General features: G+C 41.8%; 1 protein-coding gene across 1 annotated transcript in view; it reads left to right on the plus strand.

The window, feature by feature from the left end:
* RASA1 (RAS p21 protein activator 1) overlaps positions 1–24,000 on the plus strand; it is a 3,076,403-nt gene that overhangs the window by 1,526,047 nt on the left and 1,526,356 nt on the right. Inside the window, exon 10 of the mRNA XM_044064149.1 lies at positions 4,976–5,096. Coding sequence (XP_043920084.1) covers positions 4,976–5,096 — 121 coding nt within the window. The remainder of the gene's footprint in view (positions 1–4,975; positions 5,097–24,000) is intronic.

Raw genomic sequence — 24,000 nt, forward strand, 5'->3', positions numbered from 1 at the left:
ATCTGGCTTTTGTGAAGCATCTACTAAATTGTCTGGGGTACACAGTAAACGAAAAGAAGTCAACTAGTGCCCTCACAAAAAATGACATTCCTGGGTGCCAGCTTGGACACAACGGCCCAGAAGGCTTATCTTACTCCAGACAAGCAACTTCATCTGACTCAATATTTCAAGTCAATGGCAACAAAGACCCAATTAACTGCAAGAAAAATTCTGCAGGCTTTGGGCTTCATGGCATCTTGCATTCTGATAATACCATTTGCAAAACTGCATATGAGGAAATTACAGTGGTACCTAAAAAGCGTATGGTCTCAACACAGCCACAGCTTGGACACAGTGATATCTCTCATTCCCTGCCTTCAACAGGAATTTCTATGGTGGGCACAGACATGTCACCTCAACAAGGGTCAGCCTTTCACCTTGCCCCCAACCAGGCAAACTATCACAACAGATGCTTCAGACTATGCCTGGGGGGCACACATGGCAGGGCAATGCATTCAAGGCCTATGGACTGCAGAACAAAGAAAACTGCACATAAATCAAAAAGAGATGCTAGCTGTACAGAAAGCTCTGACAGACTTCAAGGATCTACTACAGCCAGGACAACTTGCAATAAAGACGGACAACACCACAGTAATGTGGTACATAAACAAGCAAGGGGGCACACATTCCTACCCTCTTTGCAGGCAAGCAATAATCTTATGGAACACAGCTCTGGCCTACCAAGTCCAGTTACAAGCTCAGTTCCTGCCAGGACAGAAAAACACATTGGCAGACGACCTAAGCAGAAACATCAAAGATCCCCACGAGTGGAAACTAGACCCACAAATATTTACAATAATAACTCAAAAATGGGGCCTTCCAAATATAGACCTGTTTGCCAGTCCTCAAAACTACCAACTGACAAAATTCTGTACAAGGACATTCCACCATCAAGCCTGGAAAGTGGACGCTCTCTCCTTCAGTTGGAAAAACCTGACAGCATATGTCTTTCCTCCATTACCTCTTCTCACAAAGGTTCTTTTGAAGGTCAAAAAGGAGAAACCTCGACTGATTCTCATAGCCCCAGACTGGCCACGCCAGCACTGGTACCCGCTATTGAAGAATATGGCTCACAGCCCACCATGGATATTGCCTCAAATACCTCATTTGCTCACGCAGCAAAACAAACAGATTCTACACAGCCACCTCAAAACCTTAAACCTGGCTGCATGGCAAATCAGTTAAGCATCCAACCAGCCCCTCTTTCACAAGCAGTACTGGATGTTATTCTGGAAGCCAGGAGGCCAAGTACCAGGAAGGCTTACTCGGACAAATGGAAAAGGTTTTCTGCTTGGAACCAAGCTAAAGGCCAAGACACAACTCAGCCTCATATGCCTCACATTCTGCATTATTTAGCTGAGATGTTGCACAAAGGACTTTCCTTCTCCTCAATTAAAATCCATGCTTCAGCTATTTCAGCTCACTACGACACAAATCCACCTTTATTTTCAAATCCTCTTCTAAGGCAGTTCCTCAGAGGGGCAAAAAACATTAGACCACCTAGAAGAGCTCCTACACCAACATGGGACCTCAACGTTGTTCTGGAAAAACTAACGCTACCTCCCTTTGAACCAGCTTTCTCTGCAGACCTTCAGTTCCTATCTTGGAAGACTGCCCTGCTCCTGGCAATAACTTCTGCCAGGAGAGTCTCAGAATTACAGGCACTTATGGCAGTGGAACCTTTCCTCATTTTTCATCAAGACAACAAACTAATCCTTCCTTCATGCCTAAGGTGGTTTCCAGTGTAGCTTTAAATCAAACCATCCACTACCCACTTTCTTCCCCAATCCACAGAACAAAGGTGAGAGACTCCTGCATTCCTTGGACATTCACAGGCAGCTTCGTTACTACTTGGATAAAACTAAGGCTTTCAGAAAAACTGACCAGCTCTTTGTATCCTATGCTACAGCTTCTCAAGGCAGGGCCATATCCAAGCAAACCATTTCTAAATGGATAGGCCATTGCATACGGTTCTGCTATGCTGAAACCAGTTCCCCCTACCATTAGATCCCACTCTACCAGGGCAACAGCTACCTCTACAGCCTTTCTCAGGGGGGTTCCTACCAAGGAAATTTTAGAAGCTGCAACTTGGAGTTTTGTACACACCTTCACCAAACACTATCACTTACCTCTTTATTCTAAGTCCAGGGTGGGCTTCGCCACTGCAGTTCTGCAGGGCCTCATTGCCTCCACTAACCCTCTAGGATACCTCCACTCTACCTTAGCTTTGGGACTCAACCCAAGTGTGATGACTGCAGCAGGGTAACACGATTAACATAGTACAGTTTTGTACCTACCATAAATGTAGATGTTCGAGTGTTCACCCTGCTGCAGTCCAGGTTACCCTCCCTCCAACCCCTCTGATCTACTGGCTAAATCTCTGCTATGCCTTACTGATGTATTTGCTTATAGCTGAAGGGATTTTGTGTTTGTACAGTGTTCTCACCATTTTGTTCTAATTTGGATCACCTTTTTGAGGGCACCTGACATTTGGGGCAAGAAAAACTGAAGAAAATGGCGTCGGTTGCATTATATGTACCCCTGGCGCACTGACGTCAGGGATGAGGCGACAGCAACCGACGTCGGACCAAGACTTTGGAAATCCGGCCGACTGCGGGACCGCCTGAAGACAGGATAACCCAAATGTGATGACTGCAGCAGAGTGAACACTCGAACATCTACATTTATGGTAGGTACAAAACTGTACTTTCTGTTGGGTATGGCGAGATCCATGCATTTGTGTATGTGTTTGTACAGTGCATTGGTGTATGATTCGGCGGTCATGCAACTATTCTCCATTTACATGGGTGCCTTGAAATTAGTTGTCTCTGTTTTTAGGAGCCCAAAGTTAACTTTGGAGAAGTTTTTCATGGTGGTTACCTTTGCAGGGGGGTGGGAAGGTTGTGGATTTCCAAGGTGGATTAGTTTGTGGTCAGATCTAACCAGGAAGGAGTTGACTATTGGTGTAGAACAACAGTCGCCCATGTTGGTGGTTACCTTTGCAGGGGGGTGGGAAGGTTGTGGATTTCCAAGGTGGATTAGTTTGTGGTCAGATCTAACCAGGAAGAAGTTGACTATTGGTGTAGAACAACAGTCGCCCATGTTAGTAATGACCAGGTCAAGGATGTTGCTACCTCTAGTGGGGGTAAGAACGAGCTGGTCCAGGGCATTGGAATTAATGAATTCCAGGAAACGTTGGGCAGGTGTATAGGTACATGAGTAGTTTTCGCAGTTAATGGAGGGGTAGTTGAAGTCGCCCAGTATGAGAGTGTTAGGTTGGACCCTAATATTCTCCAGGGTGCTTAGGAATGTGGAGTGTGAGTCTTGGGACATGGTTGGGGACCTGCATACAGCTACGACCTGAATCGCTCTCTTACCTAATGTTAGCTGCACCTGAAGTATCTCTGATGCATTATGTTGGGCTACCAGTCTGGAGGTGTGCGCATCCTTTATGAATATGGAAACATCACCGCCTACGGAGCTTCAGTTGAAGTTCTGGGGCCGAAAGGTGTGGAATGAGTTATGGGCTGGTAGTGCAGGGGTGCTTTCTGCTGCCTTGAAATAGGTCTCTGTTACAGCACAAATGTCGATGTTTTCCATTTTAAGGAGTGCTTCAAGTGAGTGCATTTTGAGATTTACACTTCTAGCATTGAGCAGCATGACCCTCATATTGTTTGTAGCTGTTACGGTGGTAATTTGGTCTTTGGAACACTGCCTAAAAAAAGGCACTATAGAGGTGGCAAGAACCTTGGCCAGTATCCGGAAGCCGAGGGGTGACAGATGCAGGCCATCTCTGGCAAAGCGTCGAGGTCTGTCTGTCATGTCATCCCAGGCAGACAGATACTGGATCCCCTTAGAATGACTGTATCATTCCGTGGGGAAGACCTGGCAAGGGTGACTTCCTGGTCACATCATCCAAACAACTGGGTATTTCAATTTATTATAGTTTAACTGACTAGGTGAAATGATCTTTCTCTAATACTTTTCAGCCATGACCCCAGAGCATAGGGGCAGGGGTCAGTGCATCATATATGTAGATTCTTTTTTCTTTTCCTTTTTGTAGCCAGTCAATCTGCATGTTTTGTGTGGGTGGTAAGAGGAAACAAAAGCACCCAGAGAAAAGTCATGCAGGCACAAAGAGAATATGAATCACTCCATACAAACATTCACTAGAGCTTAGGATTGAACTGTTAACTCTGGAGCTGTGATGTAGCAGTTACCACTAAGCCATTGTGCACTGACATGTTGATGGGGAGAAGCTACAGTCCTCAGTAGGTGGTGTTTTGAAAACAGCCAGTTAGCATTGTTTATTGGTTAGATGTTCATTTAACCTACTAATCAAAATGCTTTAAAAGTTTTTTCACTTGATGTAAAGCTTTAGTTCATTTATTTTCTTTTGTAACAGTGATTTTGTTGATTTTTAACTTTGTTGTTTTCCTTGGCAGTGGGTGAAGAGTGCAGTTACTCCTAAACTCTACCACTAAACTTGATTACCTGATTAAAATAGTGTCTCAGTGGTAATTTGTGTGTCATTTGTGTGAGACAAGACTAATTGTCACAACTGTGTTTAACAAACAAATGACTTAAACATTACTTGGAGAAGAATATTTCCACTGTTGACCTTTGTCAGCTAGTCAGTAACCCAGTTTGTTCTCTCTCTCTCTCTCTCTATATATATATATATATATATATATATATATATATGTATATATATATATATCTATATAGATTTATAACAGACAAGGTAAATGAGCTTCTAAAGTTTGTGGCTTGTATGTGTGTGTTACTTAGCATGCGTTCGTTTCTTCTTGGCCTAAAACGCTGTTTGCTGTTGTAATGTATTTAATTAAATTGATTGTAGATAAAGTTTTGTTAAAAGTTATGCTTGTGGTTTTTGCTCTGTTACTGAAGCAGTTGTGGTAATTTTCATCCCCAGCACCAAGAACAAGTATTAAATGATTCTGTAGATGGAAGAGAAATTTACAACACAATCCGTCGCAAGACAAAAGATGCATTTTACAGAAATGTACTAAAGAAGGGCTACCTCTTGAAAAAAAGTAAGAGCTACTTTTTAACATTTTTTAAAGACAGCGGTTATTACTTAGTTATTGAATTCATGACCAGTTGTCATAACGGTAATTGTTGAAATGAGACAATGAAACAAAACTGAGTATAATCGTGTTTTGTAGGAAGGCTTTCTCCAAACCTCCTGTGTCTCTCTGTCTTATTATAACCTCCTCTGAGATGGTTCTGACTCATGACAAGTTGAGTCTCAGAGTTGGTTTTATGATTTATATGGGTCTCTTAAATATGTAGATATTTTGAAATATTTTAAACAGATAAAAATAAAACTATGTTGCATTTTAGTTTAAATGCTTAGTCCTGCCATTTCAGGTAACCCATTCACCACTCATTTCTCTGCCTGCAATTCATCTAATTTAGCATATTTTGTGAAGGTTCCTGCAGTTGATAATACATGTAGGATTAGTCACTTGTTTTCTTTCAAGCTGCTATAAATGGGATTTATGGAGGTGATACAGTAGGGATTATAAAACTTTGAGTGTCCTTAACACACTCCTGGTGATAGAAGCACAGTGTAGTACCCACTGGTATGGAGCTTCAGCACAAGTGGACTGCTGAGTACACCTGTAGCTCCCATTTAGAGTGCTCTGTATTCTTTATGGTCTTGTACCAAGTCTGTGGTACAGGATATGCTCTAATTGGCTGTTTCTCCCATTTCCAGCCATCTTTTTCAAGATGTGAACCATTAGTCATTTTTTTCTGAGGTGCAGTCACTTTTAACCCATGTCTGCATTCTGAGTACCTTAGATGTGAGTAACATTCAGTTGAAAATAATCTCTCATGATTTTTGCTCACATCCGTATTCTTGACAGTTGCCATTTTATAGTGAAACTATGTTCAGTTTGTGTGTATTGATTTACTATTTTTCAGGTATGAAATAAAGTACCCGTGCTGTTACTATAAGTTGTGTTTTAAAGGTACCACTTCTTTGTGTATCCTCTGGAGCATTCCAGTAATGTTGGGAAGTGTGAAACCAAGTGTTTCATTAATACATCTAGTGCCACAGATTAGAGTAACCTGAAGTGTGTGTGACTGTAAGGTGTATGCCTTGAATGAAATTGCTCCTGCATTGTCTTATCTATGTAAAATCTTCACTAAAGTACTGATCTGAATGTGATGCCCTTTTATATTGAATAACTGTTGAGATTTCTTCCAAAATATAGTCTCAGCACAAAATTCTTTCTGCTACACTCCGAGGTGCACCACATTGGCATAGGTCATGATACTTCGTGCTGGACGTGGAGCACACCAAGTCCTTGTGTTCTGAGGGTCTCTCTTGCTAGAGACACACTAGGGTTCTTGATTTTTATGTATGTCATATCTAAGCGCCCATGCTCAAAGATGCTTAGACCCTTTTGGTGTTCTGTGACCACCAAATCACCAGACAGGAGCTATACTGTCACTCCCTTGGCTGTTTCACAGAGTGACGTGTCAGTGCTTAAATTGGATCATGCAAGAAAAAGTGCAAGCAACTGAAAACCTGTCGTCAAGTATAGCAAGACAGTGGAGCCATGAGGGGGTTACCTCTGCAAAGATCAGCAAGGAAGATCCTTGTTCATTCCCATGGAAGACTTGTAGTGCAGAAAGAAGATAAGAGATGACAAAGTTGGGCATTGTCCAAACCCTCCTTCATCTGAGTTGCCCTTGGGACCCTACCCACCATTTAGAGTGTCATAAATTGCCCCTTGTCTAGAGAGGTATCAAGTTTATGCCATTTTTAGCTGATTATGCTAAAGATAACCACTGAATTACTTTCCTAGGAGTGAGCACCAGTAATCTAGCATCACACCATCCTCACTTGTGCCCTGGAGGCAGCATCTCAGTCAGCCTGCTCATGTGCATTCTGTACACTGCAACACTACCATCTCCCAGACATATTGTCGTGTATGGTGTATTGCAAGTAGCAATCAGCACTATTAATATACTCACCTGGTGTACAGCACTCTCAGCTAATTACTGCTTTCACATGTTGATGTTTTAGCAATGACTTACTTTACTCACAATGAAAGATTTCATTAGTAACATTATTGTATTTGAAAGTACTTCTGTAGATTTTTTTTTTTAAACAGACATCTTTATTCTGTCATGTTATATGTATAAACATGTTTAGCTGCTAGAGACAAAACAAAATCTAGTTTTTGGGGTGTCATTACTAAAACAAACTTCTCTTATCCCCCCCTTTCTGCATTTAGTCCATGTGCTTCCATTCAATTATATTGCCTTTAAGCTCAGTAAGACACCCCCTTCTTGCAACTGCCTTATTTGTGTCACTGTTTATGTAGTGTTAGTCTATATCCCCTTTAAGCAAATCTATATGTGACATGACTTGTACTACCCCATTCCTATTCCTCTTTAACTTACTTCACATTTTTTATTTTCTATTACCAATAATATATATTTATCCTGCTTGGTGTGTAGCTCTGTCTTGCCTATTGTGGAGGGACCCTTTTTGGGTTGTCCTTTATTAACACATTAGGTATGCCTCCACGTCTACCTCCCCCCATCATCTAGGCACTTACCTTCTTTTCATATTTGCCCGAATATTTTTACAGATTGTTACCCCTATCATGCATGTTTCTAAATTTTCCTCCCTTCTTCATGTATAAACTGTATATAATTTTGCTTTGCTTTCTTCCACTTATCCCTGTGTGGCAGAGTCTTGTTTATTACTGTTTTAATTCTCCTCTTCCAATGTCCATCCTTTCCATCTTTTTTTTACATCTGTATATTTTCTTCGTTTCCAAGTTCCCTTCTTCTAACAGGCATATCATTACTATTTTTGGAGGTGCCAGTTTCTTCTGTTTTTTTTTTCATTACTGTTTTTTTTCCATTGTCGTAATTAGGTCTTTTTTTTTTTTTTTTTTTTTTTTTTTAACTGTCATTCATTATTTAAAGGAGAAATACTTTGTCACCACATTCTGTTTTAATCCCTTTTCCTTTAGTTGTGCTGGTCTCAACCCTTCTTTACACTCCCTCAACTTGTTACATTCCCTAAAAGTGTAACTGGACATCTCCAGCATACTCACAGTGTGGAATATTTTAGCCAATCTCATTAGATAGTAAAAGTACGTATGTAGGCATTTCCATATAAATATACTGAATTTACTGGGTGACGGCCACGGTGGTGCAGCGGCATTGTCGCCTCACAGCAAGAGGATCTCCTGTTCGATTCTCGGCTGGAGCGCCTTTTGTGCAGAGTCTGCATGTCCTCTAAGTGGTCGAGTGATGTTTAAAGACATACAGGTAGGTACATGCCTGAATGGGTGTGCCTTCTTTGAAGGTTGGGCACCAGGCTGGCAACTCTGCACCATAAAAATCCACTGCCAATCATAACTGGACCGGTGATCCAGTGTGGCGACCCCTAACCGGGGAAAAGCTGAAAGACATTGCTATCTTGAGTTTACCGGCTTTTTTTTGTATCTTGCCAGCTGTAGTATTTCTCCCCATTATTCCTCTGAGATTCACTCCTCTAATTCTTGTTCCCATTCTCCTCCTCTTTTTTTCCCTCAAATTCTGCCTCGCCATGCTTATCCAGGTTTTCCCTACTTTCAGTAATTCTCTCATTTTCCTCCTTTCCATTCTTTGCATTTGTATTTCTTCCAGCAAATTTAGAATCTGCATTAACTCATTCCATTCATTTTCTGTCTCTGTATCATAGTCCTCTTATCCTGGGCCTCCCACACCATAAAAAACAAAAATATAATCATAGGCGATGTGAACATTAATTGGTCTAATATTTCCTAAAAACTCTATCCACCAATATTAACCTGTTTTACTGTACCCAACTAATGTCCACCCCCATTAGATATAATAATAGAACTAATAAAGGAACCATCTTAGACTGGATACTAGTCTCAGACCCAATTAAAATGTCATTGGCTGGTACTCTACCTAACTCTATAAGTGATCACCTTGCTGCCTTCATTACTCGAGCCTATCCCCCTTTCACAAAAAAAAAAAAAAAATTACTTCAGACATGTCAGGAGCCTATCCAAATTCAACCCCTACACATTCAGCAATGTCCTAAAAATCATAAATTGGAATAACCTAAAAACTGTCTCCCTAGAAGACACACCTTGCACTGCTTTAACACTACCTTTCTAAAAAATGTTAGACAACCTTGCACCCACTCGAACTAAAAATAAGAACTAATCATGCTCCATGGTTAACTAAATCTACTAGGGAAAACTGATAACTAGAGACAAAACCTGGAAGCTGTGGAATAAACACAAGAACAACTCAGTCTTATTAAAGTACAAGCAACTTTGTAACCAGACAAAAAAACTTGTATCCAGAGACGAAAAAGAATACTAATGAACAAAAAACTAATACCAGCAACTAGGATTAATGGTTCGTCACGTGTAAATGCAAATGTAACAAAAACTAATAAGATAATAGAAACGAACCGACACATGGCCAGGATCAAAAAGTGAAAAAAACGAGTAGTTTTATTAAATGGTTAGCGCTTTCACAGGTCTAAAGCTCGCTTCTTCGGACCAAAAAATAACTAACAACACAAAACTCTACACCTTTTAAATGCTTTTCAAAATGCATATACAAGTAAGATACTTTGTATAAATTATTTCCTGTTACATTTAGTAATTGGTGATGTAACAGGAAATGGTTTATGCAAAGTGTCTGTTCGTTTGTATTATCTTATTAGTTTTTGTTAAGAAAGAATATCACTTGAACCTTCAAAAGAACCACAAAAACAACCCAAAGCTATTCTGGTCCTCCAGTAGTACTCTCCTAAACCCTGGCACAAAAAGTAATCCTTGCCCTCAACCAGACAAAACATTAGATCAAAAGCAAGCATCTTCAACTCCTACTTCATAGATGCTGTAGCTAACACAGCCACATTCTCTCAACCTCTCACTACAACTAACTTCCCAAGTAATACTCTTCTGTCTCAGCATACACAGCCCAGCTTCATCTCTCTACTACAAACATATTAGGCCAAACTACACCATGTACTCGTATCCCCTTATCCATCCATACAAACTTAGATAATCCAATTCCTTGCCACAATTCAAGCTCTGTACTATCCCTTCAACAGCCATAAGAAAACAACTTCTGAGACTTAAAGCTCAGCTCCAACGCAGTAGAAGACATACCTGCAGAATACCTAGAAATCGCTGCAGATACTATTGCTTACCCCATTAGCATTCTCATACATAGATCCATCCAAGAATCCTGTGTCCCCAACCTCTGGAAAAAAGCAAGTCTATTACCTCTCCCCAAAAGGGGTACCTCAACAGATATTTCCAACTTCCGCCCTATAGCTGTTCTGTCCCCCATCTCCAAACTCCTAGAATAATATGTACACACCCAGCTTCTACAATTCCTTCTCAAAAATCAAATCCTTTCTCAAACTTAGCATGCCAGTAGTACTTCAACTGTACTAATATCCTTTATGGACCTAGTTATGAACCTAGTTAATAAAGCCCATGACTCAGGGAAGATTGTCTCCACTTTATTTCTGGATTTATCTAAAGCCTTTGATACTATCTTTCACACACTCCTCCTTTCCCAGCTTTCTAACAATGGACTATCTACTCCATCTGTCAACTGGTCCAAAAGCTACCTATCCGATAGAGAACATGCTGTAAAATGGCAACACTGTATATCCCCATATATTCATAACCCCTCTGGTGTCCCCCAAGGCTCCCTGTTGGGACCACCTACTGTGTAGTGTTGTCGTCACAACCTCTACCTGTTACTTCAACAAAGGTCTCTTGTTCAGTACGCAAGTGATTCTACTATAATCTGCTTTGCTGAAAACTCGACTCAAATACAGCAAATTACTCGCTCTGCATTTGCCACCGTAGAGATTTGGCTCCACAACTTGCCTGTCTTTAAACCCAAATAAACTCAAGCTGGTAATATTCACCCCAAAGAAAAACAGTCCCATTAAAAAATCTCAATTCCACATATTCTCTCTAAACAGCACAACAATTGAACTAGTTACCCAAACCAAACTGTTGGATGTTATAATCGATGAAAATCTAAAATTTGACCTACACTTACAAAATAACATCAGCAAGACTCACAGAAAACTGGAACTACTCTGCAGACATAAACAGTTCCTGTCCCTCCACACAAGATAAGTACTTGCTTCCTGTTATTTACTTCTTTCTCTAGTCTGTGGTGTCCCATTACTAACCAACTTTCAGTCCTCCCTCAAAACTAAACTAGAAAAATGCTAAAACAAGTTAGCCACGTTTGCAACAAACAACCATCACTCCACCCACCACTGTGTACCTCTAAAAACATTAAAATCATCTTGAATTCCCCCACTATCTTGGTTATCTTCAATTAACTACCACACACAAATTACTTAGTAGACCACAGGATTACCGTGCCCTAAAGTCCTTATTCTCCCCTTATAATCCCAGTAGGTCCCTAAGAACAGAAAACAAACACCACCTCCAAATTCAGAAACCTAAACTACCTGCTGCTCAACTACTGTACTCCTGGGTAATAGCTAAAACCTGAAACAGCCTTCCTCCAGCCATTCACACAACACAGTGCACTGCCTCCTTCAAAATTACACTATGCACACACCTTTACTCCTAATAGATCTGTAACTGCACTAATCCTCCTGCAAACCATTACTTAGATCTTAGTGCCTTCCTTCCATTCCCCTTTTTCTCCTTTGTACTCTTATTTTTCTGTATATCTCAAATATACTCACATTTTTTCACATGCAGTCTCTCTCTTTACCCATTACTACTAATGGCCTTCTCTCCTGACCTCCAACTCCATTACTCCTACCGTTCTTACCTCTACTGTTATCACTCTCAATTTCTTAAATGTTTCTTCTCATGTTCTTCCATTCATTTCCTCTTACATACTGTAACTTCTGCAACATCACTGCTATAGCCTCTTAATGTCTTTCCTAGCTTTAAATCTCAGTCATTATCTGAGTGCTAAGCATTTTATATTCACCCATTACCACTACGTCATCGGTAGTTGTACTACACTGTACTTAATTTAGTAAGTGTATTTCAAGTGTGTGCATATATTCTAAATGCACTACTGTTTTGAGAATTTTTTTCCTCCCTCTGTGCTGTATATACTCAAAATGTGTGCCTTGTGATGTACTGTATATTCTATTTGTGTTTCTTGTGGGGCTGTTCTCCCGGGCCTCCACTGAAAATGAGCTCTGCTTGTCCCAGTGGACTTTCCCGGTAAACAAATGCCAATAAATAAGTACTCCACTGAATTCCTTTTCCCATATATTCCTATTCTAATGCTCTTTCTAAATGAAACTAGTCTCTCAATTCCTGCCAGGTTTTTAACCTTCCTCAATTTTGCATTTGATCCAAATACTTTTTTGTTGAATCTTTCCCACTCTCCATGTTATTGTCCCTTTCAACCTCTTCCTACATTCTGCCCATAGATAATATTCTTAGTTTTCATTGATTCCACCCCCCCCCGTCGTCTTTTGAAACTGCCACTGCATTTCTCTCATCCAAGATAGATCCAGCTCCTCTGCTCAAGCCTGTAACATAATCTCTGTAATATGCCTACCTTATTTTAAGATTTTTTCCTTTTGTATTATCATCCATTATCTGCATTGTAGTGTATATCCACAGTCCTTATGTTTGTTAGTAGACTTTCTTGCACATGTCATTCCATATCAGTGCTGCAGTATTCGTCACCTAAGAGATCTCATGCCAATGATAGCCCAATGTCTGGCCAGTATTCCAAAGTTTTCAGCTCTTAGAGACACGACAGGTCACACTTGTGTTCCCTATGCATGACATAGGGCATAAAGGTGACGTATAGATGCAGGTGCTCAGAACCTCTCTGCCTCTACTCTGAACACCATTATTGAACATCAATCGAAAACCCTTCTGTTGTGCTTGTTACCAAGCCGTGTTTTCAAATAAGTGCCCTGTCAAGGGTTCTTCTCTTCTTCTTCTTTTTTTTTTTTTAATTATTGTTGTGTTCATGTCATCCAGAGAAGGAAAATGTCAGTGTGGGAGACAGATTCCCCATAAAGACTGCCCCAACCAGTATCTTTTTTTGTTTGGATGCTTCCCACGATCATACGCAGTGTTCTGTTTGGCAGGCATTTGTGTCTAAGACCCTATGTAAACGCTGCTCCTCTTTGTTTATGTATCTGGAGAACAGACGCCTTAAGTTGATGGCTCAAGGTGATATGGCAGAATTCTTCCATCTTGAGGGTCAGCCACCTGGCTGGAAGAATGCCAGAAAAATTAGATCTGATCCAGCTGCTGCCCAGCTTCTTCTGGAAGCCTCTCATGAGGCTTGTGAAAGCCTGGAGGACAGTCCGGTGCTTACTTGGGATTCCTCTGCCGTGACCCTATTGGAGGCCATCATGGATCCGGCTTCTCGCATATCCTTGGAGGCTTTTCAAACATCTGTGGCTTAAATTGAGGGAGAACCTCAAACTGATTACATTAGAAGGGCCTAGAGGGATTCCTTAGATCTTAGTGAAGGAGGAGATTCCTACAAGCATTATAGAATCGTGTCAGGTGTCTGACCCTCCAAGGGTGTTTTGAGAAGACATCTTGCAGAAAAAGAAACATATTTCTATTATTATGAAGGATCCGCAATAAGAATAGCAGGATTTCACTCAGGATTAATTTAATGCTTTGATGGCCTTGAAGTCACTTCAAGGGGTCTCTGTTTCTTCTCCTCTGTGGTCCTCCATTCCGCTCAAGAGGCCTAGGGAAATAGATTCCTCTGATGAAGATCTGGACTCAGGGAAATAATTCCTTGCTTATTCTTCCCAAATTCTTTAACCTTTAGACTGTGGTTCAGAAGAGGAGGAGGAGGTTTTTTTTAAGTCCAAAATCTCCTTTGGAAGTGCTGTCCTTTGGGGATACCATTGCCTATATGATGGACTATTTCAAGTGGGATTGTTCTTAAATCTCTGGTATTCAAAAAAGGTATTATGAGCTCCTACAGATGGAGTCTCCCAAACCTTCTGCTGTTCCTCCTGTTCTGGCTACCCATTTTAGATACCTTTTCGTCAGCTTCTGTAGCCCTTGACTCTCAACCTCCTGCACAAAAAAGTAGCCAGATAAGTTCTATAAAGTGCCTGTGGAGTGCAGATTTCTCTATAAATGCCCTTCTCTACTGTCCGTCTATTCTGACAAACCATCCAAGTTGTTGCCTTCCACTAAGCTGTTGCCTACTGATAAGGATATTAGGGCCATGGGTAGGCTGGGAAGAAAGTTTACACTGCTGCCACTTTGTCTTCTAGGGTCTTTAACTACTACTAGACTTGTATGACTGGGTATGTTTTGACTCCTTTCTCAGGTTTCTGAGTTGGTTTCTGACCTTCCTGACTCTGAGGGAAAGCTTTGGCCCTTTTCCTGTTGGGCTGCACTTCACAACTTGCCCACCATTAAATTAAATGCAGCTATGATGCTTACTGTTCCAGGGCTGCTGCCTTTGGCTAATTTATGAGACATTATTCTGTTACACATTTTTATTAAATTATCACGTATGATATATGCAATCTTAAATTTATATAAATAAGCAAACAGCATTTACACCACTTTAGTTCTAAACATTATACATCACATATGCCATTGAAGCAACTGTAGTTGCAAACATTATACATAACTTATAATCTATCCAGTTGTCAGTTGAGTATTATCTGGAGCCTTTCTCCCTGGGCCTCCGCTGAAAATTGGCTTTGTTCCAAGTCAGACTTTCCCGGTTAACAAATGTTAAATAAATAAATAAATAAATATGGCTCATTCAAATCCTGCGTCTTAAACCTCATTCCTTCTCTGCATATACTGTTCCCCGAGTTCCCATTTATTTCTATGTAGTTTGCTCCATCCCTTTTCTAAAGATCCCACTTCCAGTTGTTTTATCTCTGTTACTATATTCAAATCTTCTAGTAAAGATGGTCTAGACTTTGATTTCCATTTTCTAGTAATTGTTTTTTTGGCAGCCACCATAATTAGACTCAGCAAAGCTTTCCTTTGTCTACTCAGTTCTAATTCTGTATCATAGCTGAAAAAAATCATCTCCCCAGTCAATCCAATCCACTCACCCAGCATCTCCAGCAGAGCAGTTTGCAGGGAGTCCGTAAAGTCTGCCAGCTCATAAAACTCCCAAAAATATGTTCCCAGCCACCTCTTTCTTGCCTTTCCACCTCTAACATTTGCTTTCCACCTGAGGAAAAATTCTTTGGAGTCTACTTGGGGTATAAAAGTACCTATGTAAACACTTCCAGGCAAAGATTCTAAATCTTCTAGACTTTTTTGCATATTTGGGAGATATGCATATATCCCTCTATTGTCTCTCTGTGAATTGCTTATCCAGTTTCTCTTCCCAATCCTTTCTAAACTCCTCTGATTGATTCTTATAATTATCATGCAGTATTTTATATGGTGTACTAATTATTCCTTTTTTAACAGCAGCTTCTGTTCTAAATTCTATTAAAAATTCTACCAGTACAGGTCCTTTCATTTAGGACTCCCCTATTTCTTTCTCTTTGCCTATACTCTATCAATCCTTGATAGGGAAGGCAATCTCTAGTCTGCAGTCCAAATAAATTCTTGGCCTTTTCCCATTCTTTTACCCTTCCCTTTCTAGTTATTTGCTCCCAATACCTTGGTTCCTTTGCCAGTTTTCTCCAGTACATTCCAGCCCCCTCTTCCCTATTGTCTGTATCCCTAATTGCAGTCATCCCTATCGGCAGAATCTCCTTTCTCCAGTCCTGTGTTGGGTTAGTTCCTAGAATACTTTGTGCTGTTTTATGGATGTGATATTCTGCATTATTGTTGTTCTTAAAGGCCTGCATCCAAAATCCCAGTATCTCCTTGTGTCTTGAGCTTCCCCCGTGTTTTCATCATCATCCCTTTCTACTGTGAATTATAGATGCTCTTCGTGTTTCACTGTTGCAGTCAGAATACCAGAGGCTTAGTATTTCAGCGTTGGTTGCTGTCACTTCAGGACTGACGTCAGGTCATCAGTAGTATAAACTAAGGCAGCCGACGCCATTACATCAGTCTTTCTTGCCAAGGAGCCCAAAGCAGAAATACCCCATTGGGGATCCTTTTTTCTTGCTCTAACCGATGTCAAAAAAAGTTAACAATTGTCTTGCCTGTGGAAAGCAAATACCACACAGAGATTTTCATTCTTACTGCATCACCTGTTTAGGCCCAGACCACGACGTCCTTCACTGTCGGTTTTGTGCCTTGGTTAATGCCCAAACCATTCATCATCGGGCTGTCTTTGTCGCTAAATTCTTTTGCTCTCGTTCTCTGTATTCTGAAATGGCTTCGGTAAGCCATCCAACTACCGATCCTCCGAAAAAACATAAAGATAGAGACAGACCACATAGGTCCAAAACTGCCAACGACACTTCCGTTAAGTTAGTCGCCAGTCCGCCAGTAAACATTAAGGCGCCTTTGCAGCCCTGATGCCCACTTCTGTGGATTCGCAGGCCTCTGCTGAGACCCATTCGGAGTCCGGTATGCCGCGAGATGCTTCTTCAGCTATGGAACCTGCAGATGTCTCTACTTTGGATGGGTCCGGAGCAGCTATGCAGGCACTGGCTTCTAAGGGTGTATTTCAACCTACCGATGTTTGGATCAAACCAACGACTTTGTTTTTAGCCAAAACTACAGAGTTTCTTAGTCCCAGAGTACGCGCTATGCTTAGAAAACCGACAACCAAAGCGCATGCTCAAGCTCCCATACTACAAAAACAAATGCTTAGCATGGCTGAAGACCTTATCACCCTAATTAGGGGAAGCCAGCCTTCCCCTGCTAAAAGATAAAGGTTTGAGTTTCCTAATGATTCTACAGACCAGAAATCCGGTGACTCTGACCCTTCTGATTATCAGGACATGCCCTTATCAGTCTATGAGGATTCAGATGCAGAGGAATCCATTCCCTCTGCTTCCCCTCCAGAGGATTTTTCTTTTGGTGAAACCTTGCATACTTTGAGACCATTTCCGCTGGGAATGCCAAGACTATCCACAGTCCAAAAGGAGACTCAGAGAATTTTTAAAGTTGCCTCAGCACAAGCCTTTAGCTATACCCCCTGTCTTGGATATTGTGGAGGAATCCAGTCTTACTCCATATACATTACGGCCCCTAGGAAACCAGACAGGTAACTACAGAGTACCTTATTCTCATAAGTTTCTTTTCAAGAATCCTACTGCTGATCCAGAGATCATATCCCAGGGACCTCAAGGTATTAAGGCTACTACAGCCAAAAATCCTATTCTTTCGGGCAGGGATTCCAGAGCTTTGGACAGATGGGGTAAGAAGGTATATACCTCTGCAACTCTTGCCATCAGGGCATTGAATTGCCAGTTTCACATGTTGAAGTACCAGCAACTTATTATGGAACTAATTAAACAAAAATGGTGTTACTTCCAGATTGTGCAGAAAATAAAGATTTACAAGAGCTAATGCATTCTGCAAACCAAGTCAGTAAGCATACTTTGCAGTGTGGCTTTGATGACCTAGAAGCTTCTTGCAGGGCTGCAGTCACTGTGTCTGTACTGAGAAGGCATGCTTGGCTGAAGGAACAAACATTGCCAGATCATGTCAAATCCAAATTACTAGATGCTCTTTTAAATAAGGAATTTTTGTTTGGCATCAAAGTAGAGTTCTTAAAAAGATGGAAAAAAAAGCTAAATCTATGCAAACTGTCAAAGAATTCTTACAAGTGCAGCCACCTAGATTCAGTAGGCATTGGCCTTCAAAAAAATGGTCCTTTCCAGCCCCTTCCAGGCCTTCCCAGACCAAACCCAGGGGAAACAGCCACCCAAACTACAGTCTCAGGGTACGCAGAGATCTAAACAATGGAGTGCCCCCACATCAAAAACAGGGAGTGGTAAGCCACCCCCTTATGGAAAAAAAAAAGGTCACAATGATGTATCAATTATCCTTCCTAGCCCTGCCCAATTACTTGTGCCCCTAGGAGGAAAACTTGCCTTTCATGCAAAAAAACTGGATGTCCATTACTCAGGACTGATGGGTCTTAAACATTGTATCCCAGGGGTACAAATTCTACTTCCATTCACTGCCAACCCCAAGTGGGTTTCCAGACCATCCTCCAAAACAGTGGGCAGAGGCTCAAAAGCAAGTACTTTCTCTGCTCAATATCAGAGTTTTTCAACCTGTTCAACTAGAACAAAGGGGTCAGGGTTTCTACTCCAGACTTTTTCTGGTGCCCAGAAAAAAAGGGCTCTTGGCACCTAATCCTGGATCTAGCAATTATCAACACCTTTCTGGTGGTCCCAAAATTCAAGATGCTTACCCTGCAACAGCTTCTCCTTATGCTAGCCAAGGATGCCTGGTTAGTCACTCTAGACTTAGAATAAGCTTATCTGCACATCCTCATTAGGGAGTCATGCAGAAAATATCTAAGTTTCAGGGCAGGCTCTATGCACTATCAGTTCTCTGCACTTCCCTTTGGCTTATCTACTGCGCCCAGAGTATTCACAAAGTGCCTGGCTCCAGCCATTGCATACTGCAGGCAGAGAAATAGCCGAATTTTCCCATGCTTGGACGACTGCTTGATTCAGGCAGACAGTCATGAATTGCTCCTTAGGCACCTGGCATTTGTAAAAAGCCTTCTCACTTCATTGGGGTACACCATCAACAAAAAGAAATCACAACTGGTGCCCAGTCAAAAGATTGTATTCCTGGAAGCAAGCTTGGACACAACTTCCCAGATGCATTTCACACTTCAAAAAAACAGGTCTATCTGGCGAACTACTTCAAACAAATGGCCACAAGAACCCAGCTATCTGCAAGGAAAATACTGCAAGGCCTAGGGTTCATGGCCTCATGTATCCTGCTAATTCCATATGCAAGACTGCATACGAGGAAACTTCAGTGGTACTTAAAACGTCTTTAGCGCCAACATTCTGAGGACCTGGAAGCAGTCATTCCTATCATACCTTGACTAAGGGCAGAGTTCTTTTGGTGGGCAGAAGCATGCAACCACAACAACGGACTGTTTTTTACTCAACCCCTCACTGCCCAAACCCTGACAACAGACGCATCAGACTATGCATGGGGGGCTCACATGGCAAGCAAATGCATTCAGGGCCACTGGAGCCCAGAACAGATGTTCTTCGTGTTTCACTGTTTGGGTAATCTGCTGGCAGGTTGCCCTCAGTCGGCCTGAATTCCAAAGTCTTGGGTCCTGCATCGGTTGCTGTCTTCTCTTCCATAATGTCAGGTCATCAGGGGTATAAAACATGCAGCCAACGCCATTTTCTTTAGTCTTTCTTGCCGCGCAGTGCCTGAAGCAGAAGCATTTCGCACGTGCCGTTCGGCCGACTACTGAAATATTCGAGTTTGAGTTTCAGAACCGAAGTCTTCACTAACGTTAAGTACCCCGTTGGGGAAACTTTTTTCTTGCTTTTTACCAATGTCAGAAAAAGTTAATAATTGTATTACTTGTGGGAAGCAAATACCTAATAAGGATTTCCATTTATACTGTATTACTTGCCTAGGCCCTGATCACAACGTGCCTGGCTGTCGGTTTTGTGCTAGATTTAACCAACGCACTATTAAGCGTTGGTATATTTTTGCATCAAAGTATTTTGGAAATGGATTTAACTACCCAGAAATGTCGTCAGATAGCAATCCGACTACCGGAGTACATAAAAAAACGCAAAGAAAAGGACAGAGAAAGGCAGTCGAGATCCAAAACAGACGACGAAGCTTCTCCTAAGCCAGTCGCCGGTACTCAGTGAGGCGCCTTCACAGCCCCTAATACCTGCTACCTTCGAGTCGCAGCCCTGTACCGACACCCATGTGGACTCCGGTATGCCGCAAGATACTCAAGGTATTGGACCGACGAATGTATCTCCCTTGAATGGGTCCGGAGCCGCTGAGCAGGCACCGGCTTCTGAGGGTGTATTCAGACCTCAGCATTTGTACATCAAACCGACAACAGCTGCAAAACGAAAGACAAAAGCAACTTTTAAACCTAAAAAACTGACTAATGAGCCACGTGCACCGGCCTCTATGCCTAAAAAACAGATGATCAAAATGGCTGAAGACCTCATTACCTTGATCAGGGGTAGCCATCCCCCTCCAGATAAGAGGCCTAGGCAAGACACTGATTATGAATCTTCATATCAGGTTTCTATTTCTTCTGATTCCTCCTCTGATCAGGAATTATCTATACCTCTCTATGAGGATTCTGATGCTGAGGAGTCTCTTCCATCTGCATCTCCTCCTGAGGATTATTCATTTGGAGAAACCTTGCATACTTTGAGGGAGCATTTTCACTGGGAGAGTCAAAGCTTCTCAGAATCAAAAAAGAGGCTCAGGGATTTCCTCCTTCTCCCTCAGCACAAGCCTTAAGCCATTCCCCCTGTTTTAGACATTGTGGATGATGTGTTTTCGGAGTCAAGCTTGACCCCTGACTCCTTACCTCTGGCTCCCAGTGAGCCTGACAGATATTACAGAGTCCCTGACTCACATACATTTTTATTTAGAAACCCTGCTGCTGATCATGAAACTATTTTACAGGGTCCAAAGGGAGTTAAGGCCTCAACAGCAAAAATCCCTACCCCCTCTGACAGGGATTCTAGGGCACTGGACAGATGGGGAAAAAAGGTTTATACATCTGCAACCTTGGCAATCAGGGCCTTAAATTGTCAATTTCATATGCTTAAGTACCAACAGCATGTTATGGGATTGCTGAAACAGAAAATGGTGATGATTTCAAAATATGCAGAAAATAAAGAATTGCAGGGATTATTGCATGCAGCTGAACAAGTTGGAAAGCATACTTTGCAATGTGGTTTTGATTCTTTAGAGGCCTCCTGCAGAGCCGCAGTTACTGGATCTGTGATTAGGAGGCATGCCTGGTTAAAGGAACAAAATTTGCCTGATCATGTTAAAGCTAAATTGCTAGATGCACCTTTACAGCATGATTCTCTGTTTGGTATTAAGGCAGAAGAGGTTTTAAATAAAATGGAAGACAAAGCTAATTCTATGCAAACTGTTAAAGATTTCTTACAAGTGCAGCCACCAAGATTCAATAGACACTGGCCTACAAAAAAATTGGTCCTTTCCTGTGTCAGAGCTGGGGCAAATCCAGACTCCCTAAGGGTTCCAGGTACCAGGCTCAAGACTCATACGGGTCAAAGCAATGGGGCGCATCCACCTCCAAATCTGGAGGAGATAAAGCGCAAACCTACAGAAAGCAATCCTAATGACTTCCCTCTGCCTACACCAAGCACTTATCTTTTGGCAGCACCCATAGGGGGAAAATTACCACTTTTTGCTCAAAATTGGCAGTTAATAACCCAGGACAAGTGGGTACTAAACATCGTATCGCAGGGATACAGATTCCATTTCCACACTCTGCCAATGACAAATGGTTGGCCAGATCTGCCAAAAAATCAATGGGCAGAGGCACAGAAACAGGTTACGTCCCTCATGGATATGGGAGCCTTTCAGACAGTACCAGAATAGGAAAAAGGACAAGGTTTTTACTCAAGACTGTTCTTGGTACCCAGAAAGGACAAGGCCTGGCGGCCAATACTGGATTTATCAATTTTGAACACATACCTGGAAATTCCAAAATTCAAAATGCTCACTTTGCAGCAGCTTCTGCCCATGCTGGGCAAGAATGCTTGTCTGGTGACTTTACACCTAAAAGAGGCATACCTGAATGTCCCAATAAGACAGTTGTGCAGAAGATACCTCAGATTCAAGGCTGGCTTAATGCATTACCAATTCTCTGCACTGCCCTTTGGCTTATTTACTGCGCCCAGTGTCTTTACAAAGTGCCTGGCACCAGGAATTGCATTTTGCAGACAAAGAAGTATACAAATATATCCTTACTTAGACGACTGTCTCATTCAAGCAAAGAACAAGGACACTATTCTATGACACCTGGCGTTTGTGAAAAGGCTTTTGACATGCCTAGGATACACAATAAACGAAAATAAATCACAACTGGTACCCTCTCAAAAGATAACATTCCTGGGTGCAAGCTTGAATACAACTGCCCAGATGGCTTACCTCACGCCAGACAGACAAAGACAACTGCCTACTTACTTCAAACTGGTGGCAACAAAAACCCAGTCTTCTACAAGACAAATTCTGTAGGCTCTGGGCTTCATGCCATCCTGCATCCTACTAATTCCATATGCAAGACTGCATATGAGGAAACTTCAGTAGTACCTAAAAAGTTTATGGAGTCAACATTCACCCAGTCTGGAAACAATGATTCCCCTCATTCCCTGCCTGCAACAGGAGTTTCTATGGTGGGCAAAGGTCTGTCACCAAAACATGGGACGGTCCTTCACTCTACCCCCTGCCAGCCAAACCTTAACAACAAACTCATCAGATTATGCCTGGGAGGCCCACATGGCAGGAAGATGCATTCAGGGCATATGGGCACCAAATCAAATGCATCTACATATCAACCAGAAAGAGATGCTAGCTGTTCAAAATGCCCTGACAGCCTTCAAGGACTTACTTCATCCAGGCAACTACTGATAAAGACAGACAACACCACAGTCATGTGGTATATAAACAAGCAAGGGGGCACACACTCATACCCCCTTTGCAGATTAGCCATGGCACTGTGCACACAGCTTTGACCTACCAAATACATCTTCAAGCTCAATTCCTGCCAGGAAAACAAAACACTCTGGCAGATGATTTAAGCAGAAACCTTATGGATCCTCACGAGTGGAAACTAAATCCATAAGTCTTCAGCATGATAACAGAGAACTGGAGGATCCCAGACATAGATCTGTTTGCCTCTCCTCAAAATTATCAACTGAAAATATTCTGCACAAGGACTTATCACAGACAAGCATGGAAAGTGGATGCCCTATCCTTCAGGTGGAAAAACCTGTCAGTTTACACCTTTCCTCCTCTGCCTATTCTACCCAAGGTCCTCTTAAAAGTCAGACAAGAGAAGCCAAACATGATATTAATTGCCCCGGACTGGCCCCGCCAATACTGGTACCCAATCCTAAGGAACTTGTCTCAATACCCAGCTTGGACCTTGCCTCAAAAACCACAACTACTGTCCCAACAAAACAATCAGATCCTGCACAAATACAGACTCTGAACCTGGCAGCGTGGCTATTCCTGTAATCATACAAATGACACCTCTCAGTAAAGCTGTGATGGATGCCATTTTAGAAGCCAAAAGGCCTAGTACTAGAAAATCTTATGCTGACAAATGGAAGAGATTCTGTGCTTGGAATCAAGCACAAGGAACTGATACAGCAAAACCACATATTCCTCCAATATTACAGTACTTAACTGAGATGCTTGACAAGGGCCTATCTTTCATCAGTCAAAATCCATGCCTCTGCCATTTCGGCTCATTTCAGTACAGAGCCACCAATCTTTTCTCATCCTTTACTAAAGCAGTATCTTAGAGGAGCCAAAAATTTAAGGCCTAGAAGATCACCATTACCTGCATGGGATGTCAATTATGTGTTGGAAAATCCCACCCTGCCTCCATTTGAACCAGCTGCTACCACTGATATAAAGTTCTTATCATGGAAGACAGCTCTGCTACTAGCAATTACTTCAGCAAGAAGAGTTTCAGAGCTACAGGCCCTCATGGCTGTAGAGCCTTTTATCATATTTTACCCAGTCATGGTGTCTCTGAGGACAAATCCTACTTTTATGCCTAAGGTCGTTTCCAGTGTGGCTCTTAGCCAAACAATTCATCTGCCAACTTTTTATCCAAATCCGCAGAAGAAAAGGGAGAGAATTCTGCATTCCTTGGACGTACACAGACAGCTAAGATTCTACTTGAGCAGGACTAAAGCTGTAAGAAAAACTGAGCAATTACTAGTGTCATATGCTGCAGGATCAGAAGGAAGGGCTATTTCAAAGCAGACAATTTCAAAGTGGATAAGCCATT

The sequence above is a fragment of the Protopterus annectens genome, chromosome 2.part2 (genome assembly GCF_019279795.1).
Source record: "Protopterus annectens isolate FY-2018-M chromosome 2.part2, PAN1.0, whole genome shotgun sequence".
Classification (NCBI taxonomy): Eukaryota; Metazoa; Chordata; order Ceratodontiformes; family Protopteridae; genus Protopterus; species Protopterus annectens.